Source organism: Scyliorhinus canicula, chromosome 2, assembly GCF_902713615.1.
Source record: "Scyliorhinus canicula chromosome 2, sScyCan1.1, whole genome shotgun sequence".
Taxonomy (NCBI): Eukaryota; Metazoa; Chordata; class Chondrichthyes; order Carcharhiniformes; family Scyliorhinidae; genus Scyliorhinus; species Scyliorhinus canicula.
This window is the reverse complement of record NC_052147.1, coordinates 283,814,982-283,835,420: the sequence shown is the minus strand read 5'-3', so window position 1 is coordinate 283,835,420 and position 20,439 is coordinate 283,814,982. Positions and strand designations below refer to the sequence as shown.

The following is a 20,439-nucleotide window of genomic DNA, read 5'->3' as shown; positions in this document are numbered from 1 at the left end:
TTCTTGAAAGTGAATCCGCGGAAAGCGACGGGCCCCGACGGAGTCCCTTTAACTCCAACTCAATCTATAAGTTTGCAGATTATATGACTGTGGTGGGCTGCATCTCAAACAACAACGAATGAGACTACAGGAGGGGGATAAATCACATGGTGTACCGAAAACAACCTCTCTCTAAATGTTGGAAAGACCAAGGAACTGGTCATCGACTTCAAGAAGCGCAGCACGACACACACTCCCGTCTGCATCAATGGCTCCGAAGTGGAGATGGTCAATAGCTTTAAGTTCCTGGGGTTCACCATCACCAACAGTCTGTCCAGGTCCACTTACATTGATGCAACAGTCATGAAAGCTCAACAACGTCTCTACTTCCTAAGGAAGCTAAAGAAATTCAGCATGTCTGCATCGACTCTCACAAACTTTTATAGATGTGCGATAGAGAGTATCCTATCCGGCTGCATCACAGCCTGGTACGGCAACTGCTCGGTCCAAGATCGCAAGAAACTGCAGACTGAACTCAGCCCAATGCATCACACAAACTTGCCATCCCCACATTAATTCTGTATACACCTATCACTGCCTCAGGAAGGCAGACAGCATTATCAGAGACCCCTCCCACTCAGGCATTGCCACCTTCCAGACCCTTCCATCAGGCAGAAGATACAAAAGTCTGAAGACTTGCACATCCAGACATAGGAACAGCTTCTTCCCCACAGCTACAAGACTCCTCAGCGACTCCGCCTCGGACTGATCTGTTCCCTGTAAGAACACTATTCACGACGCCCTGTGCTGTTCTTGCTCATGAATGTGCTTTGTTTGGCCCAGTGTTCCGCACTGTAAGCAATCACTGTTTTGTCGATGTACCATTTGTTAATGTTCCCTGTTGATTATTCTTGTATCTACTATATACTCACTGTGTAAATTCCTCGGCCACAGAAAAATACTTTTCACTGTACTTCGGTACATGTGGCAATAAACCAAATCAAATCAAGTAGGTTGACATTAACACTGCAATTAAGTTACTGTGAAAATCCCCTAGTCACCACACTCCAGCACCTGAGGGAGAATTCAGAATGTCCAATTCACCTAACAAGCATGTCTTTCGGGACTTGTGGGAGGAAACTGGAGCACCCAGAGGAAACCCAATCAGACACGGGGGAGAACATGCAGACTTCACACAGACAGTTACCCAAGCCGGGAATCGGACCTTGGACCCTGGCGCTGTGAAGCAACAGTGCTAACCGGGGCTGGTTTAGCTCACAAGGCTAAATCGCTGGCTTACCAAGCAGGCCAGCAGCACGGTTCGATTCCCGTACCAGCCTCCCCGGACAGGCGCCGGAATGTGGCGACTAGGGGTTTTTCACAGTAACTTCATTGAAGCCTACTCGTGACAATAAGCGATTTTTATTTTCATAACCACTGTGCTAATGTGCCGCCCCTCATTTTGGATTGACTGGGTGTTCAGGTTTCCTCCCATAGTCCAATGATTTAAAACTGATTTTTGAGATCGCATGAGATTTTATGCTTCCACCCACCATGTGTTCGCCACAAACTGGAGGGGAAAATCCCGGCCATGAATTGGTTAAACAATTAGGAAAAACTGTGGCAAATAGATTTCAATGTGAGGTCATCTATTTTCTTGTAGCTAAAAAGGATGACACAGTACTCTCTGAATCGTGAAAAGCTACAAACAGTGGAGACCCAAAGAGACTTTGGGGTGGGCCCATGCAAATAGAACATTGAAATGTCATTAGCAGGTACAGAAACAAAAATCATAATTTGAGTCAAAACTATCAAGAGTGAAATTAAGAAACACTTGTACAGAGGGTGCTACTCTCTTTTGCAATGGCAAATGATATTAGACCAACTGTTAATTTTAAATCAAACACTAATAGATATTTGTTAACCTAAAACACGAAGGGATACAGGGCAGAGACAGGGATGTAAAATTAGGTAATTGAAAGGCTGGCCAAACCCTATTACTATATTTGTCAGCAGAAAGGTAAAAAAAAATTAACTGAATTTGATCCCAGTTCAAGTACTTCTACCCCCAAATAAAATCCTGTACTGCTACTGGCTACCTCCCTCCCATCCACCCACAGTTGTGAACACAGCCCAGTCCATCACACAAACCCACCTCCTATCTATTGACTGTCTACACCTCCCGCTGCCTTGGGAAAGCGGGCAGCATAATCAAAAACACTCCCACCCGGCTTATTCACTCTTCCAACTTCTTCCATCGGGCAGGAGATACAAAAGTCTGAGAACACGCACTAACGGATTCAAAAACAGCTTCTTCTCCGCTTTTACCAGACTCCTAAACGACCCTCTTATGGACTGATCTGATCTCTTCACATATCTTCTCTACTGAGTAGTACTACACTCCTGTATGTTTCACCCGATGCCTATGTTTATGTATTCACATTGTGTATTTGTGTATTTTATGTTTGACCGATGTATTTTCTTTTCATGTATGGAATGATCTGTCTGAACTGTATGCAGAACAATACTTTTCACTGTACCACGGTACACGTGACAGTAAACAAATCCAATACAATCCCCCTCCACTCCAGTTCCTCTAGATCAGTGTTCTTCAAAGTCGGTCGCGGGCGGGTTTCGGGAGGGTCGCGGAGCCATTGTCTGCGGCGCTCCCGATCGCGCAAATCCCTGCGCAGCAGCCGGCTTTTCATAACGCCGACTGTAAGCGGCCGCGAATATGTTTAAAATAAAAATTTGGGGATTGTGCATGCGCGCACGATGATCGACGTGCATGCACATTCCGCGAACATGTTAAAAAAAATTTGCCCGCTCTGCACATGCGCGCGCGATGATCGGCGCATCGGGCATGCATGCGCAGTGCGGCCGCTATTTTTTAAAACGGTTGCAGCTTTTTGTTTTACAAGTTCTGTAGTGGTTTTTATTCATTTATTTTATTCATTTTGTTTTTTTTTACAAGTTCGGGGGGGGGGGGGGGGGTTTTATTAATTTTTTTCATTTATTTTACTCATTTTATTTAAATTTTTTTCTGCAAGTTGGGGTGGGGGGGGGTTTACTTGATAAAATTTTACAGGAAAAAAAGTCAGAACTTTCGACAGATGGAGACGCCATAGTTTCCGCCACCGGAAGGCTTCACCTTCATTCAACAGGTTCCTTTGGAGGAGCATGTATGAGGGCCAAAGGGACCCAAAACCATTTCCTCCATTTTTGTCAGCAGCAAACAAGGGAAGAGAAAATGGTGGGTCGCGCAGGTCGGCCGACGTGGGTCGCGAAGGTCGGTCAGCGTGGGTCGTGAAGGTCGGCCGGGTTGGGTCCCGAAGGTTGGCCGGTTGGTAAAAATGGGTCCCCAGAAAAAAAGTTTGAAGAACACTGCTCTAGATTTCTACATTGTATTTTTTTTGTCGATCTAAAAGCTCAGGAGGTCCGAGAAGATAAGCTAAACAGTATAACAGTATTTAATAATCAACACAAAGTAAAGCCTGCAACATGGCTTACAGTTCAACGATCCCAACCGGGACTACTGATCACACAAGTTCCAGTCCGGGTCAGCTTTTATTAAGCGGGTTTACGAGTCCCAGCTGGGCAGACTTTCGCCCACTACTGAAGGAGCTTGTATTCCACGAGTTCCATGGGCAGATCAATTGAAGGGTCCCCATGGTTCTCGTTATTACAATCAAGAAGTAAAATTCTTCAGGCTTACTGCAGGTGAAGGATAACCGTTGGAGCCAGTCCAATATTCTATTTTTCCCTTCAGTAAAATTTTCAAATATTTAAAGTACTGATGTCTATTAAAGCACCAATTGAAACGTCCAATGAGCACTGCCGAACTCATGTTCAAATTCAACGATCTTTATGTAACACTCTTCATGTGTAGAAGTTGACTCAAAGTGTTTAGCAATAAGGTGGAAAGAGATGTAGTGGACACTAAGCATGAAAAAAGGGTGAGAATTAGAAAGATTAGGTTGGTAAACACTTAGAATGATCAAAGACAGAGGGCTTATGAAGGCATGGAGCTAAGTGGCTAGATGAAGGAATATCTAGGGAGCACAGGGAACACAAGTAGGCAATCCAGCTCCAAGATACTACTCTGCCTATAAAGGTGTTCATGGCTGATTGGTCTGTCAATTCCATTTACTTACTGTTGTTTCATATCACCTGAATACGCTAAAGAAAATCTATCAATCTCAATGTTAGTCAAGGGTGCAATAGCAGAAAAACACATAAATAGACCAAAGTAAACAAATGATAAGGAGACATTCAATGTTAAAGGAGAACAAGTGTGCACGTAGGTATGTAAAGTATTTAATATTTAAAGTGAGCTCGTGGAAACTGCAAAGAATCAAAGTGATGTGGGTGTGGAACTTAGGGTTGGTGAGGATGTGAACTGTGGCATAGTGGTTGAGTTGAGGTGTGTGCAGGATTGATGCAGGAGATCAAATCAGATGGTCCTGAAGATGATGAATACAACACTAGTAATAAGTCTTCATACTTTGAAAATCCCACGGCATTCAAGATTTCAAAGCCAAGAAACAGTTTATTTAAAGTAATATTTTAATCTGTATGCATAAAAATAAGTTTATTCAAATAAAGCAAAGCCAAGCAGTAGTATTTTGTTTTTCTGTTGGGAGCTGGGTCAGTGATTCAGATTCAAGGCAAATCAAATTATGTGATGTCATCAAATAAAATACATCTCAAAATGGGCAACATCTTGGGTGAGTTCCTGGACATGGAACACTATGGACAATATTCAATTTCATATGTAGTTAACAAAAAAGGATTTCAGGATTGGACTTGCCTTCCTTAATTCTTCATAATCCTTTTCAGACTCCTTTCTCAGTTGAATCTCTTTTTCTAATCTGCAATGAGAAGTACAACATTTTTGCTCTTCCTATAGTCATTACTAAGATGTATACAATCAAAACCATTTTCTCATCTTTAGAATACATAAATATTACAACATGGAAGCAAGCCATGTGACCCAACCAGTCCACATGACATTGGCCCTCCATATGAATAAAATTATTGTCCAAATTTGATGCAATTCCACAATGCAAGCACCCAACCCTTTGTTGACGATGGGGTCTGAAAGCTCAGGCTACCCAGTATAATGGATCACACATCCAATATGAATAATTGTACTTTATTCTGGAAACATGTTTGCAGCTCGAAGGCTGAATTGCAGAAAGACATACATTGAAAAATTCATATACAGACTAAGTACAGGAATCAGGTTGAAAATGTGAAAACATGTAATAATCAAATAATTCACTTCGGGAGCTGCGAGCAGGAGAAATGCAGAGTCCAGTCTGAGAAGGGAAGTGGTATAAAAAACCTACCTCTGGGGTTCTGAGCCTTCACTTCGGGAGTTGTGAGAGGAGAAATTCAGAGAGAATTCTGGATTGGATTGGATTTATTTATTGTCACGGGTACCGAGGTACAGTGAAAAGTATTTTTCTGCAAGCAGCTCAACAGATCATTCAGTACTTGGAAGAAAAGGGAATTAAACAAAATTCAAGAAAATACATGAGAATACATAATAGGGCAACACAAGATATAAAATGTAACTACATAAGCATTGGCATCGGTTGAAGCATACAGGGTGTAGTGTTAATGAGGTCAGTCCATAAGAGGGTCATTTAGGAGTCTGGTGACAGTGGGGAAGAAGGTGTTTTTGAGTCTGTTCGTGCGTGTTCTCAGACTTCTGAATCTCCTGCCCGATGGAAGAAGTTGGAAAAGTGAGTAAGCGGGTGGGAGGGATCCTTGATTATGCTGCCCGCTTTCCCCCGGCAGCGGGAGGTGTAGATGGAATCAACGGATGGGAGGCAGGTTCGTGGGAAGGTAAGTGAGAAAAAAACCTATCTCTGGGACTCTGAAGCCTTCACTTTGGGAGCTGCGAGCGGGAGAAATTCAGAGTGCAATCTGGGAATGTAAGTGATTCACTGAAACTGACAAGAGTTCCGACTGGGGGAAAAAACTGAAAAGTGACATCGCAGGGGGGGCTGTGATTTGATTCGCTAATAGGGAAGCTGTGCTAAATTTGAAAATTCATTTAAATCGATTTCAGACAGAGATAAGAAGAAGAAATATTAAAAAGTTTTAAGTTTTTTAAACCAAATTTTAAACTAATTAAATAAACTAGAGATGGAGGGTCAGGTGCCGTGTAGTTCCTACGTGATGTGAGAGCTGGTGGACCCCACTGTGGTTCCCAGTGTAGTAAGTGTTGGTTGCTTGAGGAACTCTGGCTCAGAGTTGATGAGCTGGATACTGAGCTTCGGATGCTGTGACACTTCAGGGAGGGGGAGAGGTACCTGGGCACTGTGTTTCAGGAGGCAGTCACACCCCTTAGATTAAATACCTTGAATTCGGCCAGTGGTCAGGGACAGGAGGGTGTGGCTGCGGGTGAGGCAGGTAGTGAAATCCAGGAGGTAGGGTTGCAGGAGCCTCAGCCCTTGAACTTGCCCATCAGATTTGAGATTCTTGTTCCTGTGTGGACGGGAACGGGGACTGCGGAGAATGAGCAAACTGACCGCAGCACCATGGTACAGGGAGACGTTCAAGTGAGGGGGAGAGAAAAGAAATGTAGTCACTTTTGCGGATAGTATAGTTCATAGAACCTACGGCACAGAGACAGGCCCTTTGGTCCAAACTGGTCCATATCAACCAAAAAGCCCATCTAAGCTAACCCCTTTTGCCTGCATTTGGCCCAAAATCTTTCATATCCATGTAATCCCCCTTAACCTTTCCTATCCACGTATCTCTCCAAATGCCTTTTAAATGTTGTCGATGTCCCTGTCTCAACCACTTCCTCTGGGGCTGGTTTAGCTCACTAAGCTAAATCACTGGCTTTTAAAGTAGACCAAGCAGGCCAGCAGCACGGTTCGATTCCCGTACCAGCCTCCCCGAACAGGCGCCGGAATGTGGCGACTAGGGGCTTTTCACAGTAACTTCATTGAAGCCTACTCGTGACAATAAGCGATTTTCATTTCATTTTCATTTCATTTCCAGCAGCTCATTCCACATACGTACCACCCTCTGTGTAAAAAAGTTGCTCCTCAGGTTCCCATTAATTATTTCCCCTCTTAACTTAAACCTATGTCCTCGAGTTCTCGATTCCCCAACCCTGGGAAAAAGACTGAGTGCATTCACCCTATCCATGCCTCTCATGATCTTATACATTTCTATAAAATCACCCCTCAGTCTCCTACACTCCAAAGAAAAAAGTCCTAGCCTGTCCAATCTCTACTCCAATCAGTCCCTTGAGTCCTGGCAACATCCTTGTAAATCTCTTCTGCACTCTCTCCAGTTTAATAACATCTTTCCTGGAGCAAGGCGACCAAATCTGAACACAATACTCCAGGTGTGAACTCACCAACGTCCTGTACAACTGCAACATAACTTCCTAACTTCTATACTTAATCCCCTGACTGATGATGGCCAGCATGCCAAAAGCCTTTTTCACTGCCCTATCAGCATGTGACTCCACCTTTAGAGAACCGTGCACCTGAAGTCCAAGGTCCCTCTGTTCCATGATACTCCCTAAGGTCCTGCCATTCACTGTGAAAGTCCTACCTTGATTTGACTTTCCAAAAGGCAACACCTCACGCTTCTCTGTATTGAACTCTATTTGCCATTTTTCTGCCCACTTCCCCAGCTGATCAAGATCCTGCTGCACTTTTTCATAACCTTCCTCACTGTCTACAATACCATCTATTTTAGTGTCATCGCCAAACTTGCTGATCATGCCTGTATATTCTCATCCAAATCGTTGATATAGATAACAAACAGCAATGGGCCCAGCACTGACCCCTGAGGCACACCACTAGTTACAGGCCTCCAGTCCAACAAGCAACCTTCCACCATTATCCTCTGATTCCTCACATCAAGCCAATTGCATATCCAATTTTCCAGCTCTCCCTAGATTCAATGGGATCTAACCTTCCAGGCCAGCTTACTTCGTGGAACTTTATCAAAGGCCTTACTATAGACTAGGTCTACTGTCCTGCCCTCATCACTTCATCAAAGAACTCTATCTCCCATGCACAAAGCCGTGCTGACTACTCCTAATCAAACCCCGTTTTTCCAAATGCTTGTATATCTTATCCCTCAGAATCCTCTCTTGTAACTTACTCACCACAGATGTTAGCTTTACCGGTCTATGATTCCCAGGTTTTTCTTTGCAGCCCTTCTTAAATAAGGGGACAAGATTTGCTACCCTCCAGTCTTCTGGTACCTCACCTGTGGCTAATGATGATGCAGATATCTCAGCCAGGGCTCCCGCAATTTCTTCTCCAGCCTCATAACAATAATCTTTATTGTCATAAGTAGGCTTATATTAACATTGCAAGGAAGTTACTGTGCAAAGCCCTTGGTCGCCACATTTCGGCGCCTGTTCGGGTACTCAGAGAGAATTCAGATTGTAGTGGCCATCAGTAGTGGGCCATCTGGCCCCTTGAGCCTGCTCCGCCATTCAATGGGATCATGGCTGATCTTTTGTGGACTCAGCTCCAATTTCCGATCCGAACACCAACACCCTTAATCCCTTTATTTTTCAAAAAACTATCTATCTTTATCTTAAAAACATTTAATGAAGGAGCCTCAACTGCTTCACTGGGCAAGGAATTCCATAGATTCACAACCCTTTGGGTGAAGAAGTTCTTCCTAAACTCAGTCCTAAATCTGCTTTCCCTTATTTTGAGGCTATGCCCCCTAGTTCTGCTTTCACCCGCCAGTGGAAACAACCTGCCCGCATCTATCCTATCTATTCCCTTCATAATTTCATATGTTTCTATAAGATCCCCCCTCATCCTTCTAAATTCCAACGAGTACAGTCCCAGTCTACTCAACCTCTCCTCATAATCCAACCCTTTCAACTCTGGGATTAACCTAGTGAATCTCCTCTGCACACCCTCCAGCGCCAGTACGTCCTTTTTCAGGTCAGACCAAAACTGAACACAATACTCCAGGTATGGCCTCACTAACACCTTATACAATTGCAGCATAACCTCCCTAGTCTTAAACTCCATCCCTCTAGCAATGAAGGACAAAATTCCATTTGTCTTTTTGGGACAAAATTCCATTTGCCTTCTTGGGACAAAATTCCATTTGCCTTCTTAATTCACCTAACAGCACGTCTTTCGGGACTTGTGGGAGGAAGCAAGATGTTAGTCAAGGCCCAGCAATTTCCTTCCTTGCTTCCCTCAGTATTCTGGGGTAAATCCCATCCGGCCCAGGAGACTTAGTGTCTTTTTAAAAATCTCCTCCTTGGTGATGTCAATATGTCCCAGAATATCACACTATCCTGACTTCAGTCATTGGTAACACTTTTGAGTCCTTTATTAAAGACCATTATGGGCAGCAAGGTAGCACTGTTGCTTCACAGAGCCCGGGACCCGGGTTCAATTCCCGGCTTGGGTCATTGTGTGGAGACTGCAAGTTCTCCCCGTGTCTGCGTGAGTTTCCTCCGGTATCCTTCCTCAAGTCCCGAAAGACATTCTTGTTAGCTGAATTAGACAGTCTGAATTCTCCCTCAGTGTACCAGAACAGGCACCGCAGTTTGGCAACTAGGGGATTTGCACAGTAACTTCATTGCAGTGTTAATGCAAGCCTACTTGCATTATTGGCAGATAATAAAGATTATTGGCACTATTCTTAAAATGAGATTGCGGAGTGCTTGGAAATGCATGATAAAATAGGACTGAGTCAGCACGATTCTGTCAAGGGGAAGTCATGTCTGTCAAAGGTTTTAGAATTCTTTGAGGAGATAACAAGGAAGTTAGACACAGGAGAACCAGTGGACGTGATCTATTTAGATTTCCACAAGGTGCCGTTTAGGAGGCTGTTAAATACGTTAAGAGCCCATGGTGTTTAGGGTAAGATACTGGCATGGACATGGGATTGGCTGACTGGCAGAAGGCAGAGAGTGGAGATAAAGAGGTTGTTTTCCGGATGACAGCCAGTGACTAGTGGTGTGCCTCAGGATTCAGCGTTGGGATCACAACTTTTCACAATATACTTTAATGATCTGGAAGAAGATCAAGTCAGAATACAGGAGGGAGATAGAGAACCGAGTGGAGTGGCGCAATGACAACAATCAATCCCTCAACGCCAGCAAAACTAAGGAGCTGGTCATTGACTTCAGAAAGCAAAGTACTGTACAATCCTGTCTGCATCAACGGCTTAGGTGGAGATGGTTGACAGTTTCAAATTCCTAGGTGCGTACATCACCAAAAATCTGTCTTTGTCTACCCACGTCGACACTACCACCAAGAAAGCACAACAGCGCCTTTATCTCCTCAGGAAACTAAGGAAGTTCGGCATGTCCACACTGACTCTTACGAACTTTTACAAATGCACCGTAGAAAGCATCCTATCTGGCTGCATCACAGCCTGGTATGGCAACTGCTCGGCCCAGGACCGCAAGAAACTTCAGAGAGTCGTGAACAGCCCAGTCCATCACACAAACCTGCCTCCCATCCATTGACTCTATCTACACCTCCTGCTGCCTTGGGAAAGTGGGTAGCATAATCAAAGACCTATCCCACCCGACTTACTCACTCTTCCAACTTCTTCTATCAGTTAAGAGATACAACACGCACTAACAGATTCAAAAACAGCTTCTCCGCTGTTACCAGACTCCTAAACGGTCCTCTTATGGACTGCCCAGATAATACTGCACTCCTGTATGCTTCACCCGATGCCAGTGTCTATGCATTTACATTGTGTACCTTGTGTTGCTCTATTATGTATTTTCTTTTCTTTTTATGTACTAGATAATCTGTTTGAGCTGCTCGCAGAAGAGGCTGTTTAGCACAGGGCTAAATCGCTGGCTTTGCAAGCAGATCAAGGCAGGCCAGCAGTGCAGTTCAATTCCCGTAACAGCCTCCCTGAACAGGCGCCAAAATGTGGCGACTAGGGGCTTTTCACAGTAACTTCATTTGAAGCCTACTTGTGACAATAAGCAATTTTCATTTCATTTCATTTTTCAGAAAAATACTTTTCACTGTATGTCGGTACATGTGACAATAAACAAATCCAATCCAAGTAACTGAGGGCACTGTTGCGAAATTTGCAGATGAACGAAAGGTATGCGGAGTGACAGATAGTATTGATAATAATAATCGCCGATTATCTCACCTAGGCTTCAGTGAAGTCACTGTAAAAAGCCCCTAGTCGCTACATTCTGGCGCCTGTTTGGGGAGGCCGGTACGGGAATTGAATCCGCGTTGCTGGCATTTTCAGCATAACAAGCCAGCTGTTTAGCCCACGGTGCTAAACCAGCCCCTGCGGGAAGCAGTGGAGCTGCAGAAGGACAGGCTAGGAGAGTGGGCAAACAAGTGGCAAACGTAAAACAATGTGGAAACTTGTGAGGTTATGCACTTTGGAAGGAAGAATGGAGGCATGGACTATTTTCTAAAGGGGGAAATGCTTAGGAAATCAGAAGCACAAAGGAACTTAGGAGTCCTAGTTCAAGATTCTCTTCAGGTTAACGTGCAGGTTCTATCGGCAGTTAGGAAGGCAAATGCAATGTTGGCATTCATGTCGAGAGGGCTAGAATACAAGACCAGGGATGTACTTCTGAAGCTGTATAAAGCTCTGGTCAGACCCCTTTTGGAGTATTGTGAGCAGTTTTTGCCCCGTATCTAAGGAAGGATGTGCTAGCCTTGGTAAGGGTCCAGAGGAGGTCTGCAAGAATGAGCCCTCGAATGAAGAACTTGTCATATGAAGAGCATTTTTAAAAAAAACAATCTTTATTGCCACAAGTAGGCTCACATTAACACTGCAATGAAATTACTGTGAAAAGCAACTGGTCGTCACATTCCGCCACCTGTTCGGGTTCACGAAGGGAGAATTCAGAATGTCCAAATGACCTAACAGCACGTCTTTCGGGACTTGTGGAAGGAAACCGGAGAACCCGGAAAACCCCCCAGACAGACCCAGGGAGAACGTGCAGACTCTGCACAATCAATGGCCCAAGCCAGGAGTCGAACCTGGGACCCTGGTGCTGTAAAACAACAGTGCTAACCACTGTGCTACAGTGCCACCCTTGAGGATTGTGGGTCTGTACTTGGTGGAGTTTCGAAGAATATGGGGGGATCTTATTGAAACTTACAGGATATGCGAGGCCTGGATAGAGTGGACGTAGAGAGGATGATTCCACTAGGAAGAAATACTAGAACCCGAGGGTACAACCTCAGACTGGTGGATCGGTCCTTTAAAATAGAGATTAGGAGGAATCCTTTCAGCCAGAGGGTGGTGATCTGTGGAACTCTTTGCCGCAGAAAGCTGTGGTGGCCAAATTACTGAGATTGATAGGTTCTTGATTAATAAGCGGATCGGGGTTATGGGGAAAAGGCAGGAGAATTGGGGGGGGGGGGGGGGGAGAATCAGAAAAATATCAGCCATGATTGAATGGCAGGGCCGATGGGCCGAATGGCCTAATTCTGCTTTTATGACTTATGGACTAATGTAGTCACAAATATCAATAAATTTGGCATTTAATGGGTTGGATGGAATATTAGCAGGTGCAGCAAACAATTAGGAACGCTAATGGTACTTTGATCTTTATGACAAGGGGATTTAAGTGCAGGAGTAGTGACGCCTTGCTTCAATTGTATACAATCTTGGTTAGAATGCTGGACTGATGAGAAACAGCTTAAAGAACAAAACATCATCAGGACAGCAAAAGTGTGGACTCCTGAAGATCCCAGAAAATCTAATAGCAGATCATGTGTAAGCAACATTGAAAATGAGCCACCTTTTGACTTTGTCTCATAGTTCGCAATTCAGTGCAGGGACTTCCATAATCATGGAGTACTATGTGCAGTTTTGGTCCAGTTACATTAGTGCAATGATGGTTCGCCAGACTGGTTCCCAGGATGGCAGGATGTCCGATGAGAGAAACTGGGGAAACTGGGCACGTATAAAGGAATAGACAAGTTTAGATGCAGGTAAGGTGTTTCATAGAATTTCATAGAATTTACACCTGGTGTGGAGTCGCGAATCAGGGATGCAATTTCAAATTAAGGAGGAAGCCACAGAGGACTGATAGTTTACTGTTTTTATATTTCTTGCTGGTTTCATCTCACTCCGATTTCTACCTTTTTATTATTTTTTGTCACCCTTTGGTTTCTAAAATTTCTCCAATATTCTGGCCTACCACTAATCTTTGCAGGACTTTTTCTTTCGATTTGGTAGCATCCTTAACTTTCTTGAGAAAAAGGGCGCCATTCTGACAATGCAGTATCACTAGATCTCACCCTCATAAACACGGGCACAGATGCAATACTGACACCACATATTGTTTAGACACCAGTCTAGAATGTGGGGCGGGATTCTCCGCAATGGAGGCAGAGTGTTTGCGCCATCGTGAACCCGTCGCGTTTCACAACGGCGCAAAACGGATGCAGGCACTACCGGTTGATGGCCAGCACAGGGGCCAGCATGGCGCTGGAGCGGTACACGCCGCTCCAGCCTCCCTTCCCAGCACCAACTGGATGCTGCGCCAACCCGCGCATGTGCAGTGAACCTGTGAATGCGCGGGGGACTTCCTCAACGTGCCGGCCCTGACGCAACATGGCGTGGGGGTTCAGGGGCCGGCCGCGTAATAAAATAGGGCCGGGGCTGGAGAAGCCGGCCCGCCGATTGGTGGGCCCCGATCGCGGGCCAGCCAGGCCCCATCGGGACCCCCCCCCACAGGCCACCCACCGGCCCTATGTGCAGAGTTCCCGCCGGCGGCGAGCCGGTATGAACAGCGGCGGCGGGATTCTGCCGATTCCGCGCAGCCGCTCGGCCCATCAAGGCCGGAGAAACGGCAGCAGGTCGCGACCGATGCCGTGCCAAAGCAAATGCCGCCGATTCTCCGCTCCTCGGAGAATCGCCTGCCGGCGTCGGACCGGCGCCGCGGGAAAAAATGGCGCAAACAGAGATTCTCCCATATGGCGTGACATGGGTGAATTCGCCCATGATCTTCATGTAGTAAATTTAAAAACTGCAAGAGAATCAGATATCACAGAGACCAGCTTGCTGCAGGGAAAGATTCCACTGCTGTAGAGGACACAGAAGGCTGATGAGCATATACAAGGAAATTAAAAGCAAATGCTTGGTAAACTCAGCATCTGTGGAGAGAAACTGATAACGTTTCGGATCTAAATGATCCTTCTACACAACATTAACTCTGCCAGACCTGCTGAGTTCATCCAGCATTTTCTGTTTGTATTTAACTTTGCTTTTATACAGTATGAGGAAATGCTACGTGCTTGCCTGTGCAAAATATTGCAGAGCGTTCCAACATGTGCAACAGATTTGAGTAAAGCATAGATTCCATTTTGTCCAACATGGACCGAGTGATCAGTTCCACGAACATGACAGCAGCATCGACAGTCATGCAGCCCCCCGAGACAGGTTTCTGGTGTGCTCTGCCACTCCCTTGCTCTGGGAATACTGGGGTGTGGTCTCTTGGTTCTAGCAGAGAGACACTTGTTATTGGTTCTCAGATTTCTGCAGGAGATATCCCATGTTCTCATTAGTGCTACATAGCCAGCCAGGTCCTATTTCTCCAGCCCACACAGGGGTGCAGCCTGAATGGGTTATGAAACATTCAAATTAGATGTCTCATTGATCCAATAATTGGCACTGATATGTAAAGAGGCTACAGGTGGCCTTTGGAGCAGGTGATGTGATGTAGAGTTTGGTGCTGAGTGTGTTCAAAGAAAATTAAAGGTGTTTGGGAAAAGGAGCAGATCTCTTGACTCTACTCAACAGCAGCCGGAGGCTAACAGTGGTAGCAGAGGATGGTTGCTGTGTAAATGTAAAGGGTTAATAGATACTTTTCCAGGAGAAGAAAAAAAAAATTCTGAATCAATGAGTGAGTGAGAAGGAAAAAAAATGGCTGTAGCTAGGATAACGATAGCCGGTTATGACTATCCGCCATTATTTTCTGAAAGGGGATCGTACAACCAATGGAGAAGTGCAGTTGTTATGTTAGGAAACAAGGTATGGCATTAGCTCTTTCTCTACCTTATTACAATAAAATCCAGAGAAAAGTGTTTTCTGAACTGGAATTGGAACAATTAGACTCAGAAGAAGGTCTGGAGACTCTATTACGTTTTATGGATAAGAGTTATCAAAAGGGTGACTTGTTAAGTGCATATGAAACTTGGTCAGGATTCGATAGATTCTGGAAAACAGAGGATATCGCTATTGAGGAATTTAGCAGACTATACAGATGGCTGCACAAACACCGCCTGGAATTTCCACAGTTTATGTTGGCATTTAAGTTGCTGGACAATGCTAGAGTGTCCAATATGGATAGGGTCCTGGTTTAGATAGGAGTTAAGTTTGTGGATAATGATACCTTATTCAATCAGATGCTAGAGGCCTTAAAGAAGTTTTTGAGGAAACATTCAATTCCTGTGGCTCTCGTGTCACAAATGGGGCAGTCAGCAATAAAGCAGACTATGGAAGATACACTACTATACACTGAGGAGGGTGTGAAAAGGGAAGTGGCCACTGCAGGATTGAGGGTGTTGTACCTAAATGCGTGAAGTATACGGAACAAGGTAAATGAGCTTGTTGAGCACATTGAAATTGGCCGGTATGATGTTGTGGGCATCACAGATATGGCTGCAAGGGGATCAGGGCTGGGATCTAAATATCCAAGGATATATGTCCTATCGAAAGGACAAGCAGATGGGCAAAGGGGGCGGGGTTGCATTGTTATAAGGAATTAAGTTAAATTGATAGCAAGGAGCGACATAGGATCAGAAGGCATAGAATCTCTGTGGGTAGAGTTGAGGAATCGCAAAGGCAAAAAGACCCTGATGGGAGTTATGTACAGGCCCCCTAGCAGTAGTCAGGATGTGGAGCAAAAATAAATCAGGAGATAGAAAAGGCATGTAAAAAAAGACAATATTACAATAATCATGGGGGACTTCAATATGCAGGTGGAGTGGGTTGGTAGTGAATCCCAAGAAATGAAATTTGTCGAATGTCTAAGAGATGGTTTTTTGGAGCAGCTTGTGACAGAGCCTACTAGGAACCAGGCAATTCTGGATTTGGTGAAGTGTAATCATAGATTATCATAGAATTTACAGTGCTGAAGGAAGCCATTCGGCCCATCGAGTCATTCGGCCCATTGAGGCAGACTTGATTAGGGAACTTAAGCTGAAGGAACCCTTGGGGAGCAGTGACTACAATATGATAGAATTTATCCTGCAGTTTGAGAGGGAGAAGCTACAATCAGATGTAACGGTATTACAATTAAATAAGGGTAACTATAAAGACATGAGGGAGGAGCTGGTCAGATTGATTGGAGCCTCTCAGGGAAGACACCCAAGGAGGAGGAAACATGCTAAGGGGAGGACAAGGCATCCATGGCTGACGAGGGATGTGAATGACAGAAAAAAGGCAAAAGAAAAAAACATACAAAGTGGCGAGGATTAGTGGGAAACCAGAGGATTGGGAAGCCTTTAAAAGTGAGCAGAGGACAACTAAAAAAGCAATAAGGGGGGAGAAGGTGAAGTACGAGTGCAAGCTAGCTAGTAATGTAAAGGAAAATAGGTAGAGATTTTTTCAACATATAAAATGAGAGAAGCAAAAATAGACATTGGACCACTAGAAAATGTGGCTGGAGAAGTAATAATAGGAAACAAAGAAATGGCAGACGAGCTGAATAGTTACTTTGCATCAGTCTTCATGGTGGAAGACATCAGTGGGATGCCAGAGCTCCAGGAGAACCAGGGGGCAGAGGTGAGTGCAGTGACCATTACTAAGGAGAAGGTTCTGGGTAAATTGAAAGGTCTGAAGGTGGATAAGTCACCTGGACCAGATGGACTACACCCCAGGGTCCTAAAAGAGATAGGTGAGGAAATTGTGGAGGCATCAGTGATGATCTTTCACGAATCACTGGAGGCAGGAAGGGTCCCAGATGTGACACCACTGTTTAAGAAGGGAGGGAGGCAGAAGACTCGGGTCGTGTCTTCAGGATCCTGAAGGGGGAGGCTGAGCAGCCAGAAGTCGTGGTGCACATTGGTACCAACGAAGTAGGTAGGGCAAGGGGTGTGGAGGTAATAAACAAGTTTAGGGAGTTAGGCTGGAAGTTAAAGGCCAGGACAGACAGAGTTTTCATCTCTGGTTTGTTGCCGGTGCCACGTGATAGCGAGGCTAGGAATAGGGAGAGAGTGCAGTTGAACACGTGGCTGCAGGAATGGTGTAGGAGGGAGGGCTTCAGGTATTTGGATAATTGGAGCGCATTCTGGGGAAGGTGGGACCTGTACAAGCAGGACGGGTTGCATCTGAACCAGAGGGGCACCAATATCCTGGGGGGGAGGTTTTCTAGTAGTCTTCGGGAGGGTTTAAACTAATTTGGCAGGGGAATGGGAACCGGATTTATAGTCCAGCAACTAAGGAAGCCGATATTCAGGACGCCAAAGCACGTAGTGATACAGTGGGGAAGGTAACACTGACAAAGGAGAGTACTTGCAGGCAAGGAGATGTGTTGAAGTGTGTATACTTCAATGCAAGAAGCATCAGGAATAAGGTGGGTGAACTTAAGGCATGGATCGGTACTTGGGACTACGATGTGGTGGCCATCACGAAAACTTGTATAAAAGAGGTGCAGAAATGGTTGTTGGTCCCTGGTTATAGATGTTTCAACAAGATTAGGGAGGATGGTAAAAGAGGTGGGGTGGGGTGGCATTGTTAATTAGAGATAGTATAACAGCTGCAGAAAGGCAGTTCGAGGGGGATCTGCCTACTGAGGTGATATGGGTTGAAGTCAGAAATAGGAAAGGAGCAGTCACCTGATTGGGAGTTTTCTATAGGCCCCCCAATAGCAGCAGATATGTGGAGGAACAGATTGGGAAACAGCTTTTGGAAAGGCGCAGAAGTCACAGGGTAGTAGTCATGGGTGACTTCAACATCCCAAACATTGAGTGGAAACTCTTTAGATCAAATAGTTTGGATGGGGTAGTGTTTGTGCAGTGTGTCCAGGAAGCTTTTCTAACACAGTATGTAGATTGTCCGACCAGAGGGGAGGCCATATTGGATTTGGTACTTGGTACTGAACCAGGGCAGGTGATAGATTTGTTAGTGGGGGAGCATTTTGGAGGTAGTAACCATAATTCTGTGACTTTCACTTTAGTAATGGAGAGGGATAGGTGCGTGCAACAGGGCAAGGTTTACAATTGGGGGAAGGGTAAATACAATGCTGTCAGACAAGAATTGAATGCATAAGTTGGGAACACAGGCTGTCAGGGAAGGACACAAGTGAAATGTGGAACTTGTTCAAGGAACAGGTACTGCGTGTTTTTGATATGTATGTCCCTGTCAGGCAGGGAAGAGATGGTCGAGTGAGGGAACCATGGTTGGCAAGAGAGGTTGAATGTCTTGTTAAGAGGAAGAAGGAGACTTATGTAAGGCTGAGGAAACAAGGTTCAGACAGGGCGCTGGAGGGATGCAAGACAGCCAGGAGGGAACTGAAGAAAGAGATTAGGAGAGCTAAGAGAGGGCATGAAAAATCTTTGGCGGGTAGGATCAAGGAAAACCCCAAGGCCTTTTACACATATGTGAGAAACATGAGAATGACTAGAGCGAGGGTAGGTCCGATCAAGGACAGTAGCGGGAGATTGTGTATTGAGTCTGAAGAGATAGGAGAGGTCTTGAACAAGTATTTTTTTTCAGTATTTACAAACGAGAGGGGCCATATTGTTGGAGAGGACAGTGTGAAACAGACTGGTAAGCTCGAGGAGATACTTGTTAGGAAGGAAGATGTGTTGGGCATTTTGAAAAACTTGAGGATAGACAAGTCCCCCGGGCCTGACGGGATATATCCAAGGATTCTATGGGAAGTAAGAAATGAAATTGCAGAGTCGTTGGCAATGATCTTTTCGTCCTCGCTGTCAACAGGGGTGGTACCAGAGGATTGGAGAGTGGCGAATGTCGTGCCCCTGTTCAAAAAAGGGAATAGGGATAACCCTGGGAATTACAGGCCAGTTAGTCTTACTTCGGTGGTAGGCAAAGTAATGGAAAGGGTACTGAGGGATAGGATTTCTGAGCATCTGGAAAGACACCGCTTGATTAGGGATAGTCAGCACGGATTTGTGAAGGGTAGGTCTTGCCTTACAAGTCTTATTGACTTCTTTGAGGAGGTGGCTAAGCATGTGGATGAAGGTAAAGCAGTGGATGTAGTGTACATGGATTTTAGTAAGGCATTTGATAAGGTTCCCCATGGTAGGCTTATGCAGAAAATAAGGAGGCATGGGATAGTGGGAAATATGGCCAGTTGGATAACGAACTGGCTAACCGATAGAAGACAGAGAGTGGTGGTGGATGGCAAATATTCAGCCTGGAGCCCAGTTACCAGTGGCGAACCGCAGGGATCAGTTCTGGGTCCTCTGCTGTTTGTGATTTTCATTAACGACTTGGATGAGGGAGTTGAAGGGTGGGTCAGTAGATTTGCAGATGATACGAAGCTTGGTGGAGTTGTGGATAGTGAGGAGGGCTGTTGTCGGCTGCAAAGAGACATAGATAGGATGCAGAGCTGGGCTGAGAAGTGGCAGATGGAGTTTAACCCTGACAAGTGTGAGGTTGTCCATTTTGAAAGGACAAATATGAATGCGGAATACAGGGTTAATGGTAGGGTTCTTGGCAATGTAGAGGAGCAGAGAGATCTTTGGGTCTATGTTCATAGATCTTTGAAAGTTGCCACTCAAGTGGATAGAGCTGTGCAGAAGGCCTATGGTGTGCTCGCGTTCATTAGCAGAGGGATTGAAAGTGCTGGTGGACAAGGATAAGAGTGGTCCTAGAGTGAATGTGCTAAATTGGGGGAAGACTAATTATAACAATATTAGACGGGAACTGAAGAATCTAGATTGGGGGCGGATGTTTGAATGTAAATCAACATCTGACATGTGGGAGGCTTTCAAGTGTCAGTTGAAAGGAATTCAGGACTGGCATGTTCCTGTGAGGAAGAAGGATAAATAGGGCAAATTTCAGGAACCTTGGATAACGAGAGATATTGTAGGCCACGTGAAAAAGAAAAAGGAGGCATTTGTCAGGGCTCGAAGGCTGGGAACAGACGAAGCCTGTGTGGAATATAAGGAAAGTAGGAAAGAACTTAAGCAAGGAGTCAGGAGGGCTAGAAGAGGTCATGAAAAGTCATTGGCAAATACGGTTAAGAAAAGTCCCAAGGCTTTTTACACGTACATAAAAAGCAAGAGAAATGGGCAAGGTACTAAATGAAAATTTTGCATCAGTATTCACCAAAGAGAAGGAATTTGTGGATGTTGAGTCTGGTGAAGGGTGTGTAGATAGCCTGGGTCACATTGAGATCCAAAAAGACGAGGTGTTGGGCGTCTTGAAAAATATTAAGGTGGATAAATCCCGAGGGCCTGATGGGATCTACCCCAGAATACTGAAGGAGGCAAGAGAGGAAATTGCTGAGGCCTT

At 45.0% G+C, this 20,439-nt stretch overlaps 1 protein-coding gene across 3 annotated transcripts in view; it reads right to left on the bottom strand.

Annotated features, from left to right (window-relative positions):
* Positions 1 to 20,439, bottom strand: part of LOC119962211 (vimentin-like) — a 216,909-nt gene that overhangs the window by 174,922 nt on the left and 21,548 nt on the right. For all 3 annotated transcript variants that reach the window (XM_038790185.1, XM_038790183.1, XM_038790184.1), the window contains exon 2: positions 4,790 to 4,850. In XM_038790185.1, coding sequence (XP_038646113.1) covers positions 4,790 to 4,850 — 61 coding nt within the window. The remainder of the gene's footprint in view (positions 1 to 4,789; positions 4,851 to 20,439) is intronic.